This window comes from Coregonus clupeaformis, chromosome 31, assembly GCF_020615455.1.
Source record: "Coregonus clupeaformis isolate EN_2021a chromosome 31, ASM2061545v1, whole genome shotgun sequence".
NCBI lineage: Eukaryota > Metazoa > Chordata > Actinopteri > Salmoniformes > Salmonidae > Coregonus > Coregonus clupeaformis.
This window is the reverse complement of record NC_059222.1, coordinates 44,659,480-44,679,591: the sequence shown is the minus strand read 5'-3', so window position 1 is coordinate 44,679,591 and position 20,112 is coordinate 44,659,480. Positions and strand designations below refer to the sequence as shown.

The 20,112-nt window shown below is 47.9% G+C and overlaps 1 protein-coding gene across 2 annotated transcripts in view; it reads right to left on the bottom strand.

The window, feature by feature from the left end:
• LOC121547758 (poly(ADP-ribose) glycohydrolase) overlaps nt 1-20,112 on the bottom strand; it is a 96,262-nt gene that overhangs the window by 29,874 nt on the left and 46,276 nt on the right. For both annotated transcript variants that reach the window (XM_041859177.2, XM_041859176.2), the window contains exons 10-13: nt 14,517-14,596; nt 14,346-14,406; nt 14,129-14,204; nt 9,006-9,153 (exon numbers count right to left, since the gene is read on the bottom strand). In XM_041859177.2, the coding sequence (XP_041715111.2) occupies nt 9,006-9,153; nt 14,129-14,204; nt 14,346-14,406; nt 14,517-14,596 (365 nt within the window). The remainder of the gene's footprint in view (nt 1-9,005; nt 9,154-14,128; nt 14,205-14,345; nt 14,407-14,516; nt 14,597-20,112) is intronic.

Below are 20,112 nucleotides of genomic sequence, written 5' to 3'. Positions count from 1 at the left end.
TGAAGTGCCACCAGGCCATATTAATAAATACAGTGAGGTGGAGACACAGCCCAGGCCATATTAATAAATACAGTGGAAGTGGCACAACCCATATTAATAAATACCGTGAATCACACCTATTAATAAATACTGTGAAGTACCCCCCATATTATAATACAGTGGAAGTGGACACCCCCCTATTAATAAATCCAGTGGAAGTGGAACACAACTCAGCCATATTAATAAATACAGTGGAAGTGGAACACAACCCAGCCATATTAATAAATACAGTGGAAGTGGAACACGCCCAGGCCATATTAATAAATACAGTGCAAGTGGACTTACCCGCCATATTAATAAATACTGTGGAAGTGGACACAACCGGCCATATATAAATACAGTGGAAGCTGGACTACACCTGGCCATATTAATAAATACAGTGGAAGTGGAGCCAGCCCAGGCCATATTAATAATCAGTGGAAGTGGAACACAACCCAGGCCCTATTAATAAATACAGTGGAAGTAACACGACCCATCATATTAATAAATACAGTGGAAGTGGAACACAACCGGCCTTTAATATCTTATAACACAACCCGGGCCATATTAATAAATACAGTGGAAGTGAACACAACCCAGGCCATATTAATAAATACTGTGGAAGTGAGACACAACACGGCCATATTAATAAATACAGTGGAAGTGGAACACAGCCCAGCCTATTAATAAATACTGTGGAAGTGGAACACAACCGCAGGCCATATTAATAAATACAGTGGAAGTGGACACAACCCAGGCCATATTAATAAATACAGTGGAAGTGGAACACAACCCGGCCATATTAATAAATACGTGGAAGTACACCGCCATATTAATAAATACAGTGGAAGTGGAACCCCCGCCATATTAATAAATACAGTGAAGTAACACACCCTTTTAATAAATACAGTGAATACACACATTTATAAATACTGTGGAAGTGGAACCTTAGCCATATTAATAAATACAGTGGAGAGTGGACTCGGCCCCCATATTAATAAATACTGTGGAAGTGGAACACAACCCAGCCATATTAATAAATACAGTGGAAGTGGACACAACCCAGGCCATATTAATAAATACAGTGGAAGTGGAACTCTCCGCCATATTAATAAATACAGTGGAGGTGGACACACCGGCCATTTATAAATACAGTGGAAGTGGAACACCGGCCATATTAATAAATACAGTGGAAGTGGAACACAGCCCAGGCCATATTAATAAATACGGTGGAAGTGGAACACAACCCAGGTCATATTAATAAATACTGGAAGTCTCGCCAGCCATATTAATAAATACTGTAAGTGGAGACACAACAGCATATTAATAAATACAGTGGAAGTGGAACACAACCCAGGCCATATTAATAAATACAGTGGAAGTGGAACACACCCCCATATTAATAATACAGTGGAATGACCAACCCGGCCATATTAATAAATACTGTGGAAGTGGGGACACACCCACTATTAATAAATACTGTGGAAGTGGAGACAAACCCAGGCCATATTAATAAATACTGTGGAAGTGGAACCGCCCGGCCATATTAATAAATACTGTGGAGCTGGAAACCAGGCCATATTAATAAATACTGTGAAGTGGAGACTCAACCCAGCCATATTAATAGCCTCTCTCCCCTCCCCCTCCACTAGCCTCTCTCCCTCCCCTCCACTACCTCTCTCCCCTCCCCTCCACTAGCCTCTCTCCTCTCCCCTCCACTGCCTCTCTCCCCTCCCCTCCCTCCTCTCTCCCCTCCCTCCACTACCTCTCTCCCCTCCCCTCCCACTAGCCTCTCCCTCTCCCCTCCCTCCCTCTCTCCTCTCCCCTCCACCTAGCCTCTCTCCTCTCCCCTCCCCACCTCTCTCCTCTCCCCTCCACTAGCCTCTCTCCTCTCCCCTCCACTAGCCTCTCTCCTCTCCCCTCCACTAGCCTCTCTACTCTCCCCTCCACTCGCCTCTCTCCCCTCCCCTCCACTAGCCTCTCTCCTCCCCTCCCCCTAGCCTCTCTCCTCTCCCCTCCACTAGCCTCTCTCCCCTCCCCTCCACTAGCCTCTCTCCTCTCCCCTCCACTAGCCTCTCTCCCCTCCCCTAGCCTCTCTCCCCTCCCCTCCCCTAGCCTCTCTCTCTCCCCTCCACTCTCCCCTCCTCCTCTCTCCCCTCCCCTCCCCTCTCCCATCCCCCTTTCTCCTCCTCTCTCTTTCCTCCCCTCTCCCTCTCCTCCCCTCTCTCTCTCTCTCCTCCCCTCTCTTCTCCCCTCTCTCCCCCTCTCTCCCCCTCTCCTCCCCCTCTCTCCTCTCTCCTCCCTCCTTCCCTCTCTCCTCTCCCTCTCCTCCCCCTCTCTTCCCTCTCTCCCCCCTCTCTTCCCTCTCCTCCCCCTCTCTTCCCTCTCCTCCCCCTCTCTTCCCTCTCCTCCCCCCTCTCTCCCCCTCTCTCCTCTCCCCCCTCTCTTCCCTCTCTCCCCCTCTCTTCCCTCTCCTCCCCTCTCTTCCCTCTCCTCCCCCCTCTCTTCCCTCTCCCCCCTCTCTCCCCCCCCTCCTCCCCTTCTCCCCCCCTCTCTTCCCTCTCCTCCCCTCTCTCCCCCTCTCTTCCCTCTCCTCCCCTCTCTCCCCCCTCTCTTCCCTCTCCCTCCCCTCTCTCCCCCCTCTCTTCCCTCTCCTCCCCCCCTCTCTTCCCTCTCCTCCCCTCTCTCCCCCCTCTCTTCCCCCCTCTCCTCCCCCCTCTCCTCTCCTCCCCTCTCTTCCCCCCTCTCCCCCCTCTCTCCCCCTCTCTTCCCTCTCCTCCTCCCCTCTCCCCCCTCCTCCCTCTCTCCTCCCCCTCTCCTCCCCTCTCTCCTCCTCTCTCCCCCTCTCTTCCCTCTCCTCCCCTCTCTCCCCCTCCCTCCCCCTCTCTCCCCCCCTCTCTTCCCTCTCTTCCCTCTCTCCCCCCCTCTCTTCCCTCTCCCCCCTCTCTCCTCCCCTCTCTCCTCCCCTCGCTTCCCCCTCTCTTCCCTCTCCTCCCCTCTCTCCCCCCCTCTCTTCCCTCTCCCCCCTCTCTTCCCTCTCCCCCCTCTCCTCCCCTCTCTTCCCTCTCCCCCTCTCCTCCCCTCTCTCCCCCTCTCTTCCCTCTCCCCCCCTCTCCTCCCCTCTCTTCCCCCTCTCTTCCCTCTCTCTTCCCCCCTCTCCCCCCTCTCTTCCCCCTCTCTTCCCTCTCCTCCCCTCCCCCTCTCTTCCCCTCTCCTCCCCTCTCTCCTCCCCCCTCTCCTCCCCTCTCTCGTCCCTCTCCTCCCCCTCTCTCCCCCTCTCTTCCCTCTCCTCCCCTCTCTTCCCTCTCCTCCCCTCTCTTCCCTCTCCCCCCCTCTCTTCCCTCTCCTCCCCTCTCTTCCCTCTCCTCCCCTCTCTTCCCTCTCCACTTAATGTTATTACTGCAGTAACAGAATGTATGACCTCAGAGCAGGAAGACCTGCCCAAGACCCTTTTCCACTAATGGACTTTCCCATTCCATCATTTTTATTAAAGCTTTCCTGAGCTACCAGCACCAGCAGCATTTTGTTGCACCAGCAGCATTTTGTTGCCCCTCCCCCCCCCAAGTTGTTTTATTGCAGGCCGGACGGCCGGGCCGGTGGTATTCAATCATATTCCCCCGTGATACGTCTTGACATGGGGGGGGGGGGGAGGACGGGGAGAGGGGGGGTTTAATGGATATTACCTCCCCAATTGAAATTTGCCAAAGTGCCCGGCCCTAATTGAATTAGCCTTGATTGCCTGGCTGGGATGTGCTGTGTGTCTGCCATCAGGGAGGTCACAAGTATAAATAGGATGAAGGGGAAAGCAGATGATTCACCGATGGCTATCCTGCTGACCAGGAATTACGTGACGGAGAACAGAGCAGAAGACTCCCTCTGAGAAAACTAACCTGTGTGGCGTTAGAGGTTAAGGTAGCATAAACGTTACCACGTGTAACATTTGGATTTGGATTAGTATACGCATCAAAAGTACCAATGCAAAGTTACACCTCACTTTTCTATTTTTGGAGTTATTACATAAAACCGATCAGAATTCCGAACAATGCCAAAGTCATGTCAGAAACAGTTTTTCCGTGGGGTTGATGTAATATGGAGGACCTGGCAAACCAGCCTATCCCCTATAATGTAAACTCCAACAGAAATAACTTTCACATGTATACCTTCAAATTAAACCAAATCATTTGCACTCATGACTACTGGTTTAAAAAAAAATAAAAAACTATTCTGCCAACTTACAAGCGAATACTTTATGAATGTATTGTTACAAATCAACTTGCAAGGATGCTAGCCAATTAGCCTGCTAACGTTTGCCCTGCTAGCCTACTAATGTTAGCCCTACCAGACTACTAACGTTATGTTAGCACTACATGAGTCAGCCAGTTGCTATCAACACCTAGCTTAAAGTTACATTAAAGTTCTAACCAGTTATCAAATAATGTTACCAATATGCAGTTATCTTAGCCAGCAAGCTAGTCATCCAGCTAACATTAGCTATTTAGCCAACTAGCTATTAGCCTAGCCAGCCTAGCCAACTAGTTATTAGCCTAGCCAACTAGCTATTAGACTAGCCAGCCTAGCCAACTAGCTATTAGCCTAGCCAGCCTAGCCAACTAGCTATTAGCCTAGCCAGCCTAGCCAACTAGCTATTAGCCTAGCCAGCCTAGCCAATCACCACGGTTACGGTCAGCAAGCTAGAGCCCAGCTACTGGAGACCAGCTAGAACACAACACACACAACCAAAACATTACCACAGGTTAAAAAGCAAAGCGAGAGCAGGGACAGATTAATTGATGGCTGGGGCCCCATCCGATGGTAAAACGTTTTAAAGCGCGCAGGCTGAGTTAGCGATCAAAACTAGAGGGAGGTGGGTGCTTCACCGGCTGATGGAGAGTCAGGGAAATCAAAAAATAGCTAGATTCCAGATGTCCATCAGCTAGTGTACTAGCACTAAGCCAAGGTAGGAAAAGTGCATGCTCAGCCCCCTGCTGTACTCCCTGTTCACCCCATGACTGCGTGGCCAAGCACGCCTCCAACCTCAATCATCAAGTTTGCAGACGACACAACAGTAGTAGGCTTGATTACCAACAATGATGAGACAGCCTACAGGGAGGAGGTGAGGGCCCTGGGAGTGTGGTGCCAGGAAAATAACCTCTCACTCAACATCAACAATACAAAGAAGATGATCGTGGACTTCAGGAAACAGCAGAGGGTGCACTCCCCCATCCACATCGACGGGACCGCAGTGGAGAAGGTGGAAAGCTTCAAGTTCCTTGGCGTACACATCACTGACAAACTGAAATGGTCCACCCACACAGACAGTGTGGTGAAGAAGGCGCAAGAGAGCCTCTTCAACCTCAGGAGGCTGAAGAAATTTGGCTTGGCACCTAAAACCCTCACAAACTTTTACAGATGCACAATTGAGAGCATCCTGTCGGGCTGTATCACCGCATGGTACGGCAACTGTACCACCCGCAACCGCAGGGCTCTCCAGAGGGTGGTGCGGTCTGCCGAACGCATTACCGGGGGCAATCTACCCGCCCTCCAGGACACCTACAGCACCCGATGTCACAGGAAGGCCAAAAAGATCATCAAGGACATCAACCACCCGAGCCACTGCCTGTTCACCCCGCTTTCATCCAGAAGGCGAGGTCAGTACAGGTGCATCAAAGCTGGGACAGAGAATGAAAAACAGCTTCTATCTCAAGGCCATTGGACTGTTAAATAGCCATCACTAGCACATTAGAGGCTGCTGCTGCCTATTGAAATCACTGGCCACTGTAAGAAATGGAACACTCGTCACTTTAATAATGTTTACATATCTTGCATTACTCATCTCATATGTATATACTGCATTCTATAATATTCTACTGTATCTTAGTCCATGCCGCTGTCATTCCTCGTCCATATATGTATATATTCTTAAATTCCATTCCTTACTTAGTTTTGTGTGTTTTGGGTATATGTTGTGAAATTGTTAGATATTACTGCACTGTCGGCGCTAGAAGCGCAAGCATTTCGCTACACCCGCAATAACATCTGCTAAACACGTGCAAGTGACAAATAAAATGTGATTTGATTTTATTTACAACTAAGTTACTAAGTCTTTGACCACACTGCGTTGTTATATTGGTGAGTAAAAACTCCTGCTCGATACCCTTTAAGATATAGGCAGACATATACAGGAGGAGCATTTCACTGTATGTATCCTTGTAGTATAACTTCAGTTTGATATCTCTTCAGTTTTTTTTTAAGGAAGGGGTAGAGTATTGAGTGTAGACCAGCTTGAAGCTTGATGATTAGTTGATTATTTGAATCAGCTGTGTAGTGCTAGGGGCAAAAACCAAAACGTGCACCCCTTGGGGTCCCCAGGACCGAGTTTGGGAAACGCTGGTGTAGATGGAGTGTTTGTGTGTGTGTGTGTGTGTAAGCTGATTGTGCCTGCCTGTCGAGGGGTGGCTGATGAAGAAAGAGAAGGGAATCTTCACGGCGTGGTATCAACCAATCAGCCTACGCACGCAGGCTGAATTCCCTCTCTCCTCAGTCAACAACTCACTAATCACCCCAGTCATCACACCACTCTCCTGGTTGGGACAGGCAGGTTCAAATATCTGAAGAGCTATGTGATCAGTCTGCAACGTAACGGAAAGTGGCTTCTAGCTGCGGCAGATTTCAAGCCATATATTTAAGAAATATATATGGATGACTCAGCCAATGCTGTAATGCTTTGGTCATACTGTATATCTGGACAAAGCCAATATAAAAATCGTAAAAAAAAAAAAAACATTATTTAAAAATTATGTTTCAGTCTAAAAGGACAATTAAAATCACAAATAACTGACAGGAACTGGGCTCTCACTGATATAAATAGGAGTGAAACTCTGTGCCATTCAGTGACATTTTCATTCGACTAACTTACTATTTGATCTTAACGCTTGCTTAAGCAGGCCGAGATGAGTTTTACTGGCCTGGTTCAGACAGCCAGTGTGTGCCCTGGGCTAAAACACATCTCTGCCAGCGTTCACTAGGCAGAAGAGAGGGAGGGCTGGCTACCTTTGTCCTTGCATGCAGCCTTTCAAATTCACTTCAGTTATCAAAATGCATTCAGACATGACCCCCTTCTATTTCTATTTACAATAGAAGTGACTATAAAATAACACAGATTATTTACCATTCATTTTGTATTGGGCACAAAATGCATCCAACAGTGTCACAAGCTTGATGTCATGGCATATGGAACCAAATATTAAACCTTTGACTACTTGAATAAATATAAGTGAATTTGTCCCAATACTTTTGGTCCCCTCAAATGGGGGGACTATGTACAAAAAGTGCTGTAATTTCTAAACGGTTCACCTTATATGAATGAAAATAACCTACAATTACAGCTGACAGTCTACACAATCACTTCATAGCTGTTGTATCATTTCCAATCCAACGTGCTGGAGTACAGAGCCAAAACAACAACATGTGCTACTGTCCCAATACTTCTGGAGCTCACTGTATAGTCTGTTGGGTTTTCACTGTTCAAAAATATGAATGTTCAGGTTCAAAATAATTCAGCTTGTGTGGCAAGTTGAGCAACCCCTTATAAACCAGGATATATTTACTGTAACTACAGTACTGGTAAATAAATCCTTGTTTGTTTGTTAATTTATTTGTCCATCAGGACTATACAGTTCACAACAAGCACCTGATGTCATCAGTGATTACCCCAGACACAGACAGACTGAGCAATCAACAGAGTCCCATCCACTACTAACCACTAACCAGTCACTGATTGGGCCGATCTCAGGAAGAGCCAATCAGAGGAAATAACAGGGAGAGGTTGAACAACTCCAGGAAGTGATTGTCACAGCAGTAGGTCCTCTGGACTGCTGCCTGGTGCTGTGAGAGGTACCTGACAGGTTGGACTGAAGGGTTGAAGGGTTCTGCTGTCGTCTGTCCTGTTATTTCCTCCTTCAGATGAGGGTTCCACTGTACACAGCATTACGAAGTACCCTAGCCAGCCATATATATACACAATGCCTATACCTGGCCTTGCGCTCTCAGATTCTCAACAGATTCTTGTCCATCAATACATATACTGAACAAAAAATGTAAAACGCAACATGCAACAATTTCATTGATTTTACTGAGTTCCAGTTCATATGAGGAAATCAGTGAATTGAAATAAATTCATTAATGTCCTAATCTATGGATTTCACATGACTGGGAATACAGATATGCATCCGTTGGTCACAGATACCTTAAACAAATGGGCCTCAGAATGGGCCTCAGGATCTCGTCACGGTATCTCTGTGCATTCAAATTGCCATCGATAAAATACAATTGTGCTTTTTGTCCGTAGCTTAAGCCTGCCAATACCCTAACCCCACCATGCAACACTCTGTTCACAACGTTGACATCAGCAAACCGCTCGCCAAGATGACGCCATACACGTGGTCTGCGGTTGTGAGGCCGGTTGGACGTACTGACAAGTTCTATAAAACGACATTGGAGGCGGCTTATGGTAGAGAAATTACCATTAAATTCTCTGGCAACAGCTCTGGTGGACATTCCTGCAGTCAGCATGCCAATTGCATGCTCCCTCAAAACTTGAGACATCTGTTGCATTGTGTTGTGTGACAAAACTGCACATTTTAGAGTGGCCTTTTATTGTCCCCAGCACAAGGTCCACTAATGTAATAATCATGCTGGTTAATCAGCTTCTTGATATGCCACACCTGTCAGGTGGATGGATTATCTTGGCAAAGGAGAAATGCTCACTAACAGGGATGTAAACCAATTTGTGCACAACATTTGAGAGAAATAAGCTTTTTGTACATTATAAATATTTATGGGATCTTTTCTTTCAGCTCATGAAACATGGGACCAACACTTTACATGTTGCGTTTCTATATTTTTGATAGGAGTCAGCAGTGCAGTTGAACTGCAGTATGGTTCCTAGGGTAGACAGTAGTGGGGATTGTTTTTAGGGGCTGTCTGACCTGTGATGATGAGACACTCATTGTACTGCAGGGCTTCAGTGAAGAGGCGAGAGACGATGAGTTCTGGGTTAATCAGGAAGCGAATCTCTTCCTGAACCAGACCTGATGACGTGACCCCTCCGCCCACAAACCGGTTGGCAAAGTCCACCTGCATAGAGAGAGAGAGAGAGAGAGAGAGAGAGAGAGAGAGAGAGAGAGAGAGAGAGAGAGAGAGAGAGAGAGAGAGAGAGAGAGAGAGAGAGAGAGAGAGAGAGAGAGAGAGAGAGAGACAGCTGAGTACAGTATCTAGGATACATCAGAGGAAAAGAGGATGATAAAGTCCACCTGCAGAGCAGGGTGATGTACAGCAGAGCAGGGTGATGGCCAGCAGAGCAGGGTGATGGACAGCAGAGCAGAGTGATGGACAGCAGAGCAGGGTGATGCACAGCAGGGCAGAGTGATGGCCAGCAGAGCAGGGTGATGGCCAGCAGAGCAGGGTGATGGACAGCAGAGCAGGGTGATGGACAGCAGAGCAGGGTGATGGACAGCAGAGCAGTGATGGACAGCAGAGCAGAGTGATGGAAAGCAGAGCAGGGTGATGGACAGCAGAGCAGGGTGATGGACAGCAGAGCAGGGTGATGGACAGCAGAGCAGTGATGGACAGCAGAGCAGTGATGGCCAGCAGAGCAGTGATGGACAGCAGAGCAGTGATGGACAGCAGAGCAGAGTGATGGCCAGCAGAGCAGTGATGGACAGCAGAGCAGTGATGGACAGCAGAGCAGGGTGATGGACAGCAGAGCAGGGTGATGGACAGCAGAGCAGAGTGATGGACAGCAGAGCAGTGATGGACAGCAGAGCAGAGTGATGGAAAGCAGAGCAGAGTGATGGAAAGCAGAGCAGGGTGATGGACAGCAGAGCAGGGTGATGGACAGCAGAGCAGGGTGATGGACAGCAGAGCAGAGTGATGGCCAGCAGAGCAGAGTGATGGCCAGCAGAGCAGTGATGGACAGCAGAGCAGGGTGATGGACAGCAGAGCAGTGATGGCCAGCAGAGCAGTGATGGACAGCAGAGCAGGGTGATGGACAGCAGAGCAGTGATGGACAGCAGAGCAGAGTGATGGACAGCAGAGCAGAGTGATGGACAGCAGAGCAGGGTGATGGACAGCAGAGCAGTGATGGACAGCAGAGCAGAGTGATGGACAGCAGAGCAGAGTGATGGACAGCAGAGCAGGGTGATGGACAGCAGAGCAGTGATGGACAGCAGAGCAGGGTGATGGACAGCAGAGCAGAGTGATGGACAGCAGAGCAGAGTGATGGTACAGTTACCTCTGAGGAAAAGAACAGGGAAGACATGATCTGACTGTGCATCTGTGATATTATATTAAATGTGTGCTGTCTGTCTACTATGTTAATATAACATTTTAGATCCTGAGCCGTGGTCACTAATGACAGAGAAAAACAGAAAAAGTGAATCAATTCAAATGCCAAACAAAGTTACTCCACTGAAATATCTCTCTTGTCTTTGTGACATGATTCATATTGTGTAGCGGGGGAAAAAACAACAACGTGAGGAGCTGCCATGTCGGCCCAGGAGACAGCCAACATCACAACAGAGGAGCTGCCATGTCAGCCCAGGAGACAGCCAACATCACAACAGAGGAACTGCCATGTCAGCCCAGGAGACAGCCAACATCACAACAGAGGAACTGCCATGTCAGCCCAGGAGACAGCCAACATCACAACAGAGGAACTGCCATGTCAGCCCAGGAGACAGCCAACATCACAACAGAGGAACTGCCATGTCAGCCCAGGAGACAGCCAACATCACAACAGAGGAACTGCCATGTCAGCCCAGGAGACAGCCAACATCACAACAGAGGAACTGCCATGTCAGCCCAGGAGACAGCCAACATCACAACAGAGTCAGAACAGAGCAGAACTCCTGTCCTGCTCTCTGCACCCCAGATTCACTCACAGGTTGAATCCCAAATTGCACCCTTTTCTCTATATAGCACACTACTTTTGACCAAGGGCCATAGCACTCTGGTTAAAAGCAGCGCACTATACAAGGAATAGGGTGCTATTTGGGATGCAACCCCAGGGTCAGTACCAACCCAGTCAAGTCACTACCTGCCGTTGCTAAATTGAGTTCCTCGTCTTAATCTATGTATGACGTCCTACTTTTATTTCCTAAATTGAAGTTATCCTTTTATTCTGCAAATGAACTGTTCTACAGGCATAATGAAGCTGCCAATTTATAGCACCAGGTCTGTTTATTATCATTGTTTACCATTTCACAACAAAACAAGAAACAAAACAAGGTTCTTCAAGGCCTGATATAGACAGGAATACTGATTGTTTTGCTGCATAGGAAACTGTATAATCCACCATTTTCAGGACTGTCAGTTTTGGCACACTGTCCCTCAGACAGCCCAGGCCAGGCAGGGCCAACTGGGTCTGTCTCACCTCCCGTCTCACCTCCCGTCTCACCTCCCGTCTCACCTCCCGTCTCACCTCCCGTCTCACCTCCCGTCTCACCTCCCGTCTCACCTCCTCACCAAAGACTCCCAGGCAGTCAGTCAGACTGTTGGGAGGTGGGACGGGGGGCCCAGGCAGTCAGTCAGTCAGTTGGGAGGTGGGACGGGGGGCCCAGGCAGTCAGTCAGTCAGTTGGGAGGTGGGACGGGGGACCCAGGCAGTCAGTCAGTCAGTTGGGAGGTGGGACGGGGGGCCCAGGCAGTCAGTCAGTCAGTTGGGAGGTGGGACGGGGGACCCAGGCAGTCAGTCAGACAGTTGGGTGGTGGGACGGGGGGCCCAGGCAGTCAGTCAGACAGTTGGGAGGTGGGACGGGGGGCCCAGGCAGTCAGTTGGGTGGTGGGACGGGGGGCCCAGGCAGTCAGTCAGACAGTTGGGTGGTGGGACAGGGGGCCCAGGCAGTCAGTCAGTCAGTTGGGAGGTGGGAAGGGGGGCCCAGGCATTCAGTCAGACAGTTGGGAGGTGGGACGGGGGCCCAGGCAGTCAGTCAGTCAGTTGGGTGGGTGGTGGGACGGGGGGCCCAGGCAGTCAGTCAGACAGTTGGGAGGTGGGACGGGGGGCCCAGGCAGTCAGTCAGACAGTTGGGAGGTGGGACGGGGGGCCCAGGCAGTCAGTTGGGTGGTGGGACGGGGAGCCCAGGCAGTCAGTCAGTCAGTTGGGAAGGGGGGCCCAGGCAGTCAGTCAGACAGTTGGGAGGTGGGACGGGGGGCCCAGGCAGTCAGTCAGTCAGTTGGGAAGGGGGGCCCAGGCAGTCAGTCAGTCAGTTGGGAAGGGGGGCCCAGGCATTCAGTCAGACAGTTGGGAGGTGGGACGGGGGGCCCAGGCAGTCAGTCAGACAGTTGGGTGGTGGGACGGGGGACCCAGGCAGTCAGTTGGGTGGTGGGGACGGGGGGCCCAGGCAGTCAGTCAGACAGTTGGGAGGTGGGACGGGGGCCCAGGCAGTCAGTCAGACAGTTGGGTGGTGGGACGGGGGACCCAGGCAGTCAGTTGGGTGTTGGGACGGGGGGCCCAGGCAGTCAGTCAGACAGTTGGGAGGTGGGACGGGGGGCCCAGGCAGTCAGTCAGACAGTTGGGAGGTGGGACGGGGGACCCAGGCAGTCAGTCAGACAGTTGGGTGGTGGGAAGGGGGGCCCAGGCAGTCAGTCAGACAGTTGGGAGGTGGGACGGGGGGCCCAGGCAGTCAGTTGGGTGGTGGGACGGGGGGCCCAGGCAGTCAGTCAGACAGTTGGGAGGTGGGACGGGGGGCCCAGGCAGTCAGTCAGACAGTTGGGTGGTGGGACGGGGGACCCAGGCAGTCAGTTGGGTGGTGGGACGGGGGACCCAGGCAGTCAGTTGGGTGGTGGGACGGGGGCCCAGGCAGTCAGTCAGACAGTTGGGTGGTGGGACGGGGGACCCAGGCAGTCAGTTGGGTGGTGGGACGGGGGACCCAGGCAGTCAGTTGGGTGGTGGGACGGGGGGCCCAGGCAGTCAGTCAGACAGTTGGGTGGTGGGACGGGGGGCCCAGGCAGTCAGTCAGACAGTTGGGAGGTGGGACAGGGGGGCCCAGGCAGTCAGTCAGACAGTTGGGAGGTGGGACGGGGGGCCCAGGCAGTCAGTCAGACAGTTGGGAGGTGGGACGGGGGGCCCAGGATGCGGCACACACACAGTCTGCTCTTTCTTTGACAGGCTGTCAGAGAGCCCCTCCTCACCAGAGGGCCCTTCACTGATGGCAGGGTGCCCGGGCCCTAGCTGGATCTGGTCATGTCACCCATCAGCTGTCAGCCCGTGGCAACCACAGCCTCCGCAGGCAAACAAAAGGTGAAAGGGAGAGGGGAGAGGGGAGGGGAGGGAGGGGAGAGGGAGAGGGGAGAGGGGAGGGGAGAGGGAGAGGGAGAGGAGAGGGAGAGGAGAGAGGGAGGGGAGGGGAGAGGGGAGAGGGGAGAGGAGAGAGGGGAGAGGGGAGAGGGGAGAGGGGAGAGGGGAGAGGGGAGAGAGGGCCGTTCTGACAGGGAGAGAAGAGAACGGACTGGGTAGAGAGCAGAGGGAGAGCAGGGTCTCGACCCCAGTCCCAGCACACACACACACACACACATACTTTTGGCACGCATGAACACACACGCACAAATGCACGCATACACACATGCAGTCCCACAGACGTGTTGTCAACCGTCCGCTTCCTCAAAGGACCTGTTCAGCGGCAGTAAGCATTCTGAGTTAAAGCCGGGAGTACGTGTGTGAGGCGACTCCGTGACTGACAACCACAGCACATAAAAGGAGAAGAGAAAGACAATCCAACAGGGAGAGGAGAAGCCACCTTTCAAATAGAGATCTCCTCTAGGCTGGATGTGTGGCTTAGAATATGGAATGAAGAATCCTGGAATGTACAGTAAGAGTCCTGCTCCACCAAGCTGCTTCTAGAATACTCTATCCTGCTCTCTCTGTACTTGTGCACAACACGACTGCGACTCAAAATGGCACCCTATTCCCTATAACATCCACTGCTTTTGACCAGAGCCCTAAAATAAAAAATAAAAAATAGTTGTGCACTAAATAGGAAATAGGGTGCCATTTGGGACACAGACCATACATTCAGTCGTATAGAGCCGTCTGTCAACTCTTCCATACAGGTTACCTGCAGCATGCCGTTCCCGTCGTCTTCTATGGTTCCTGCACATGTTATGTGGAGCTTTGTGAGCTGATTCTGGGAGCTGAAACATAGCAAAATGAATGACCTTTTTAGCTCGATCATCATTCAGTAAATATATGTTTCCCTTGTTCCTATGTGGATCAAATCCATAACAGTTATTGGATAGAATAAATAGACAGTAATTTCTCATGAAGTGGATTACTTTTTCCAGTTCGGGGGACGATCCAAACATTTTCTTGTGAATGTTACAAGTCCAGTAGGTCCTGAAAAATAAAACAAACCAAAAAAGTTCAATCAATTATCAATGCTTTTGGTTTGAAACCAATATAACATAATTTACATAACATTGATTTGATAATTTAAAAAAACTTACTTTGCTCGGTTACACTTCTAAAATAGCACAAAAGTGTTTTAAGTTTCTCCCTCTTCTTTGGTGAGGAGCCCTCAAACAGCCTGAGAGGAAGTAAGAGTTAATGTTAAGTCCCAAAAAGAGTCTTTCAAAAGCTACAGAACAGCTTATATACTTTTAAAATCACGTTTACGGTTAGTCTTGTTTCTAACATTGTAATTAACAGTGTACATTGCTTTACAATGCTTCATAGACACAATGCATCTCTTTTCCCAAGTGATTTTGGGGACATGACATCACGGCTTTTAAAGGAATAATCCACTTAAAACCACAAATTCCTTTGATTTACATTGTTAAATAATTTGTGAGAACAATATGTTGTGATTTCCTTTTTTTTGCATTTCATCGTTATAATAAGATAGGAAGCAACATGTAAAAAATTGTTATGGAAATCTGCTGGAGCTCAGGTCGACTACAAAACCCACAATGCAATGCGTTCTCTCTGGACAGGCTGTAACACGCAGCGACACACAAATACCAAAGTCCATATCAGCATGTGAAGTAGCTAGCTAGTTGTAAAATCCCTGAAACAAACTGCACTATCAATTTAGGAGTTACAATTTCGCCATGTTCAACCTGTTAGAGATCATGTTTCTAGCCCAAAACTTTGCGTTAGTGGTTGCCATGGCAACACAAAACGGCCTGTGCGCGGGGTTTCAGAGGAGAAACTAGTGTCGGGAAGTTAGGCTCTTTTTACTGACTCAGATCTTTACTGACTCAGATCTTTACTGACTCAGATCTTTACTGACTCAGATCTTTACTGACTCAGATCTTTACTGACTCAGATCTTTACTGACTCAGATCTTTACTGACTCAGATCTTTACTGACTCAGATCTTTACTGACTCAGATCTTTACTGACTCAGATCTTTACTGACTCAGATCTTTACTGACTCAGATCTTTACTGACTCGTTCAGTCAAAAGAACGAATCTTTCAACTAATTTAGTTAATTTGATTCAGTATTGCCCAGAACAGATTTTGTGTCACTGGCCTACACACAATACCCCATAATGTCAAAGAGGAATTATGTTTTTATTGAGTCAATATGTATTCAACCCCTTTGTTATGGCAAGCCTAAATAAGTTCAGGAGTAAAAAATGTGCTTAACAAGTCACATAATAAGTTGCATGGACTTAACATGATATTTGAATGACTACCTCGTCTCTGTACCCCACACATACAATTATCTGTAAGGTGCCTCAGTCGAGCAGTGAATTTCAAACACAGATTCAACCAAAGACCAGGGAGGTTTTCCAATGCCTCGCAAAGAAGGGCTCCTATTGGTAGATGGGTAAATATACAAAAACAGACATTGACTATTCCTTTGAGCATGGTGAAGCTATTAATTACTCTTTGGATGGTGTATCAATACACCCAGTCACTACAAAGATACAGGCGTCCTGCCGAACTCAGTTGGCGGAGAGGAAGGAAACCGTTCAGGGATTTCACCATGAGGCCAATGGTGACTTCAAAACAGTTACAGAGTTTAATGGCTGTGATAGGAGAAAACTGAAGGATCAAGAACATTGTAGTTACTCCACAATACTAACCTAAGTGACAGAGGGAAAAGACGGAAATATTCCAAACCATGCATCCTGTATGCAATAATCAAATCCAATCAAATTGTATTTGTCACATACACGTGTTTAGCAGATGTTATAGCGGGTGTAGCGAAATGCTTATGCTTCTAGCTCTGACAGTGCAGTAATATCTAACAATTTCACAACATATACCCAATACACACAAAACTAGTAAGGAATGGAATTTAAGAATACATATTTGGACAAGCAATGACAGAGCGGCATGGACTAAGATACAGTAGAATATTATAGAATAGAATGCAGTATATACATTTGAGATGAGTAGTGCAAGATATGTAAACATTATTAAAGTGACTAGTGTTCCATTTCTTAAAGTGGCCGGTGATTTCAACAGGCAATAAGGCACTAAAGTAAAACTGAAAAGATTTGGCAAAGAAATTAACTTTATGTCCTGAATACAAAGCGTTAAGTTTGGGGCAAATCCAAACAACTAATCCCAGAGTACCACTCTTCATATTTTAAAGCATGGTGGTGGCTGCATCATGTTATGGGTATGCTTGTCATTGACAAGGACTAGGGAGTTTTTTTTCTCAGGATAAAAATAAACTGAATAGAGCTAAGCACAGGCAAAAATCCTAGAGGAAAACCTGGTTTAGTCTGCTTTCCAACAGACACTGGGAGATGAATTCACCTTTCAGCAGGACAATAACCTAAAACACAAAGCCAAATATACACTGGAGTTGCTTACCAAGACAACATTGAATGTTCCTAAGAAGCCTAGTTACAGGTTTGACTTAAATCGGCTTGAAAATCTATGGCAAGAAAACGGTTGTCTAGCAATAATCAACAACCAACTCGACAAAGCTTGAAGAATTTTGAAAATAATCATGTGCAAATATTGTACAATCCAGGTGTGCAAAGCTCTTAGAGACTTACCCAGAAAGACTCACAGCTGTATTCACTGACAAATTTGATTCTAATATGTATTGACTAAGAGTTGTGAATACTTATGTTAATGAGATTTTTCATTTTCAATACATTTGAAAACATGTTTTCACTTTGTCATTATGGGATGTTGTGTGTAGAAGGGTGAACAAATCTATTTAATCCATTTTGAATTCAGGATGTAACAACAACATGTGGAATAAGTCAAGGGGTCTGAATACTTTCTGAAGGCACTGTAGATAGATGTGTACTAAACAAGTATGTTAGTCCCCTGTAGCTCAGTTGGAAGAGCATGGCGCTTGCAACGCCAGGGTTGTGGGTTCGTTTCCCACGGGGGGGCCAGTATGAAAAATGTATGCACTCAAGACGGACCACTTAGAATTTAAATCATGGGGAAATGTTTATATTTTACCCACTGACAGAACATAGGTTTTCACCAAATTGACAGGAATTTCATGATATTTCTTTCTGGGGGTGGATTATCAATATAAGTAAGTAGGCTAATGATGTATTGACTCCACTACTATATTTCAGAACATCACAGGGCGGTTGATGGTGGGCCTGAGGTGGTGGATAAAGATGCAAAAAGCCACTGGGTGTTTGAGTCCAGAAAGGTAGATCACACACATCCCAGTCCTTCGGGGCAGACAGTAACTAACTACCCAACTGACTACTACCCTGGGCAGACAGTAACTAACTACCCAACTAACTACTACCCTGGGCAGACAGTAACTAACTACCCAACTAACTACTACCCTCTACTGAAATACCTTCGACTGTAGGGTAAAACCTTGTTCCATAGAACCTGTATCGACTCTGGGCAGACAGTAACTAACTACCCTCTACTGAAATACCTTCGACTGTAGGGGTCCCTTAAGACCAACTGCCAATTCTTTGATTTCATAACTAAATTGAGAAGAATTGGAAGAGACGACACCCAGTGTCACCAGTACTGAAGAGAGAGCGGGCGAGAGATAGAGAGAGAAAGAAAGAGATAGAGAGAAAGAAAGAGAAAGAGAGAGAGAGAGAGAGAGAGAGAGAGAGAGAGAGAGAGAGAGAGAGAGAGAGAGAGAGAGAGAGAGAGAGAGAGAGAGAGAGAGAGAGAGAGAGAGAGAGAGAGAGAGAGAGAGAGAGAGAGAGAGAGAGAGAGAGAGAGAGAGAGAGAGAGAGAGAGAGAGAGAGAGAGAGAGAGGGAGAGAGAGAGAGAGAGAGAGAGAGAGAGAGAGAGAGAGAGAGAGAGAGAGAGAGATAGGGAGAGAGCTAGGGAGAGAGAAAGAGATAAGGCACTGCATCTCAGTGCTTGAGGCGTCACTACAGACCCCCTGGTTCGATTCCAGGCTGTATCACAACCGGCCGTGATTGGGAGTCCCATAGGGCGGCGCACAATTGGCCCAGCGTCGTCCGGGTTTGGCCGATGTAGGCTGTCATTGTAAATAATAATTTGTTCTTAACTGACTTGCCTAGTTAAATAAAGGTAAATAAAAATAAAAATAAAATAGGGAGAGAGAGATATAGGGAGAGAGAGATAGAGAGAGGGAGAGAGGTATAGATAGGGAGGGAGATATAGGGAGAGAGAGAGAGATAGGGATATGGAGAGAGAGATAGAGATATAGGGGGAGAGAGAGAGAGAGAGAGAGAGAGAGAGAGAGAGAGAGAGAGAGAGAGAGAGAGAGAGAGAGAGAGAGAGAGAGAGAGAGAGAGAGAGAGAGAGAGAGAGAGAGAGAGAGAGAGAGAGAGAGAACAGGCCCCCAACTTTGTCCATCCATGTGAGTTCAGTCAAGCTTTAACTTTTGATATTAATTAGAAATCATCACTCGCTCAGCTTCCCTTTCACTCACTGTAGCCGGGCCAGGCCTGTTATGTAGAAAGCAGTGGAGGCTTCTCAGAGGAGGAAGAGGAGGACCATCCTCCTCAGTGAATTTCATTAAAATTAAAAAGGTAAAACATTAAAAAAGATATACATTTTAGATAAAAATATACTAAATATAATTGCGTCATCAAATAACTGATTAAAAACACACTATTTTGCAAAGAAGGTCTACAGTATCCTCAACAGCACTCAACAGTAGGGCAGCACCATGGTGTAGCCGGAGGACAGCTAGCTTCCGTCCTCCTCTGGGTACACTGACTTCAATACAAAACCTAGGAGGCTCATCCCCTTCCATAGACTTACACAGTAATTATGACAACTTCCGGAGGACATCCTCCAACCTATCAGAGCTCTTGCAGCATGAACTGACATGTTGTCCACCCAATCAAAGGATCAGAGAATTAATCTAGCACTGAAAGTATAAGCTACAGCTAGCTAGCACTGCAGTGTATTAAATGTGGTGAGTAGTTGACTCAAAGAGAGAGAAAGACAATAGTTGAACAGTTTTGAACAAATTAATTTCTTCCAAAATGAAGGAGAAGCAAGAGAGAGATTTTTTTTCACTTTCAGTTTCACTTACTTAGCTAGCAAATGCAGCTAGCTAGTTTAGCCTACTGAAACACCCTGCTCAAACAGAGGGATGCTATGTTAGCTAGCTGGCTAGTTTAGCCTACTGAAACACCCTGCTCAAACAGAGGGATGCTATGTTAGCTAGCTGGCTAGTTTAGCCTACTGAAACACCCTGCTCAAACAGAGGGATGCTATGTTAGCTATCTGGCTAGTTTAGCCTACTGAAACACCCTGCTCAAACAGAGGGATGCTATGTTAGCTAGCTGGCTAGTTTAGCCTACTGAAACACACTGCTCAAACAGAGGGATGCTATGTTAGCTAGCTGGCTATGACTATCCAACACAACACTGGAACTCTTCCAAGTCAAGGTAAGCGTTTGGTATTACTAATTTATTGCCTCCGGGGCCCGCCGGTGTAACCGCTTACTGACTGTACACTGGAACGTTACCGCATGATTGTAGCGGGTTTACTAACGCGTTAGTTCTATTAGCTATGTTGACTAGGACGTTACTTTAGCTAATATGGGGACAACGATGTAGACTGTGTGTAGCTGTTTGGAAAGGTTTTTTTCGCCGGGGTCACATACAGCTGATGTGTTGAGCATTGAAGTCCACAAGCGAAGGGAAGAGAAGA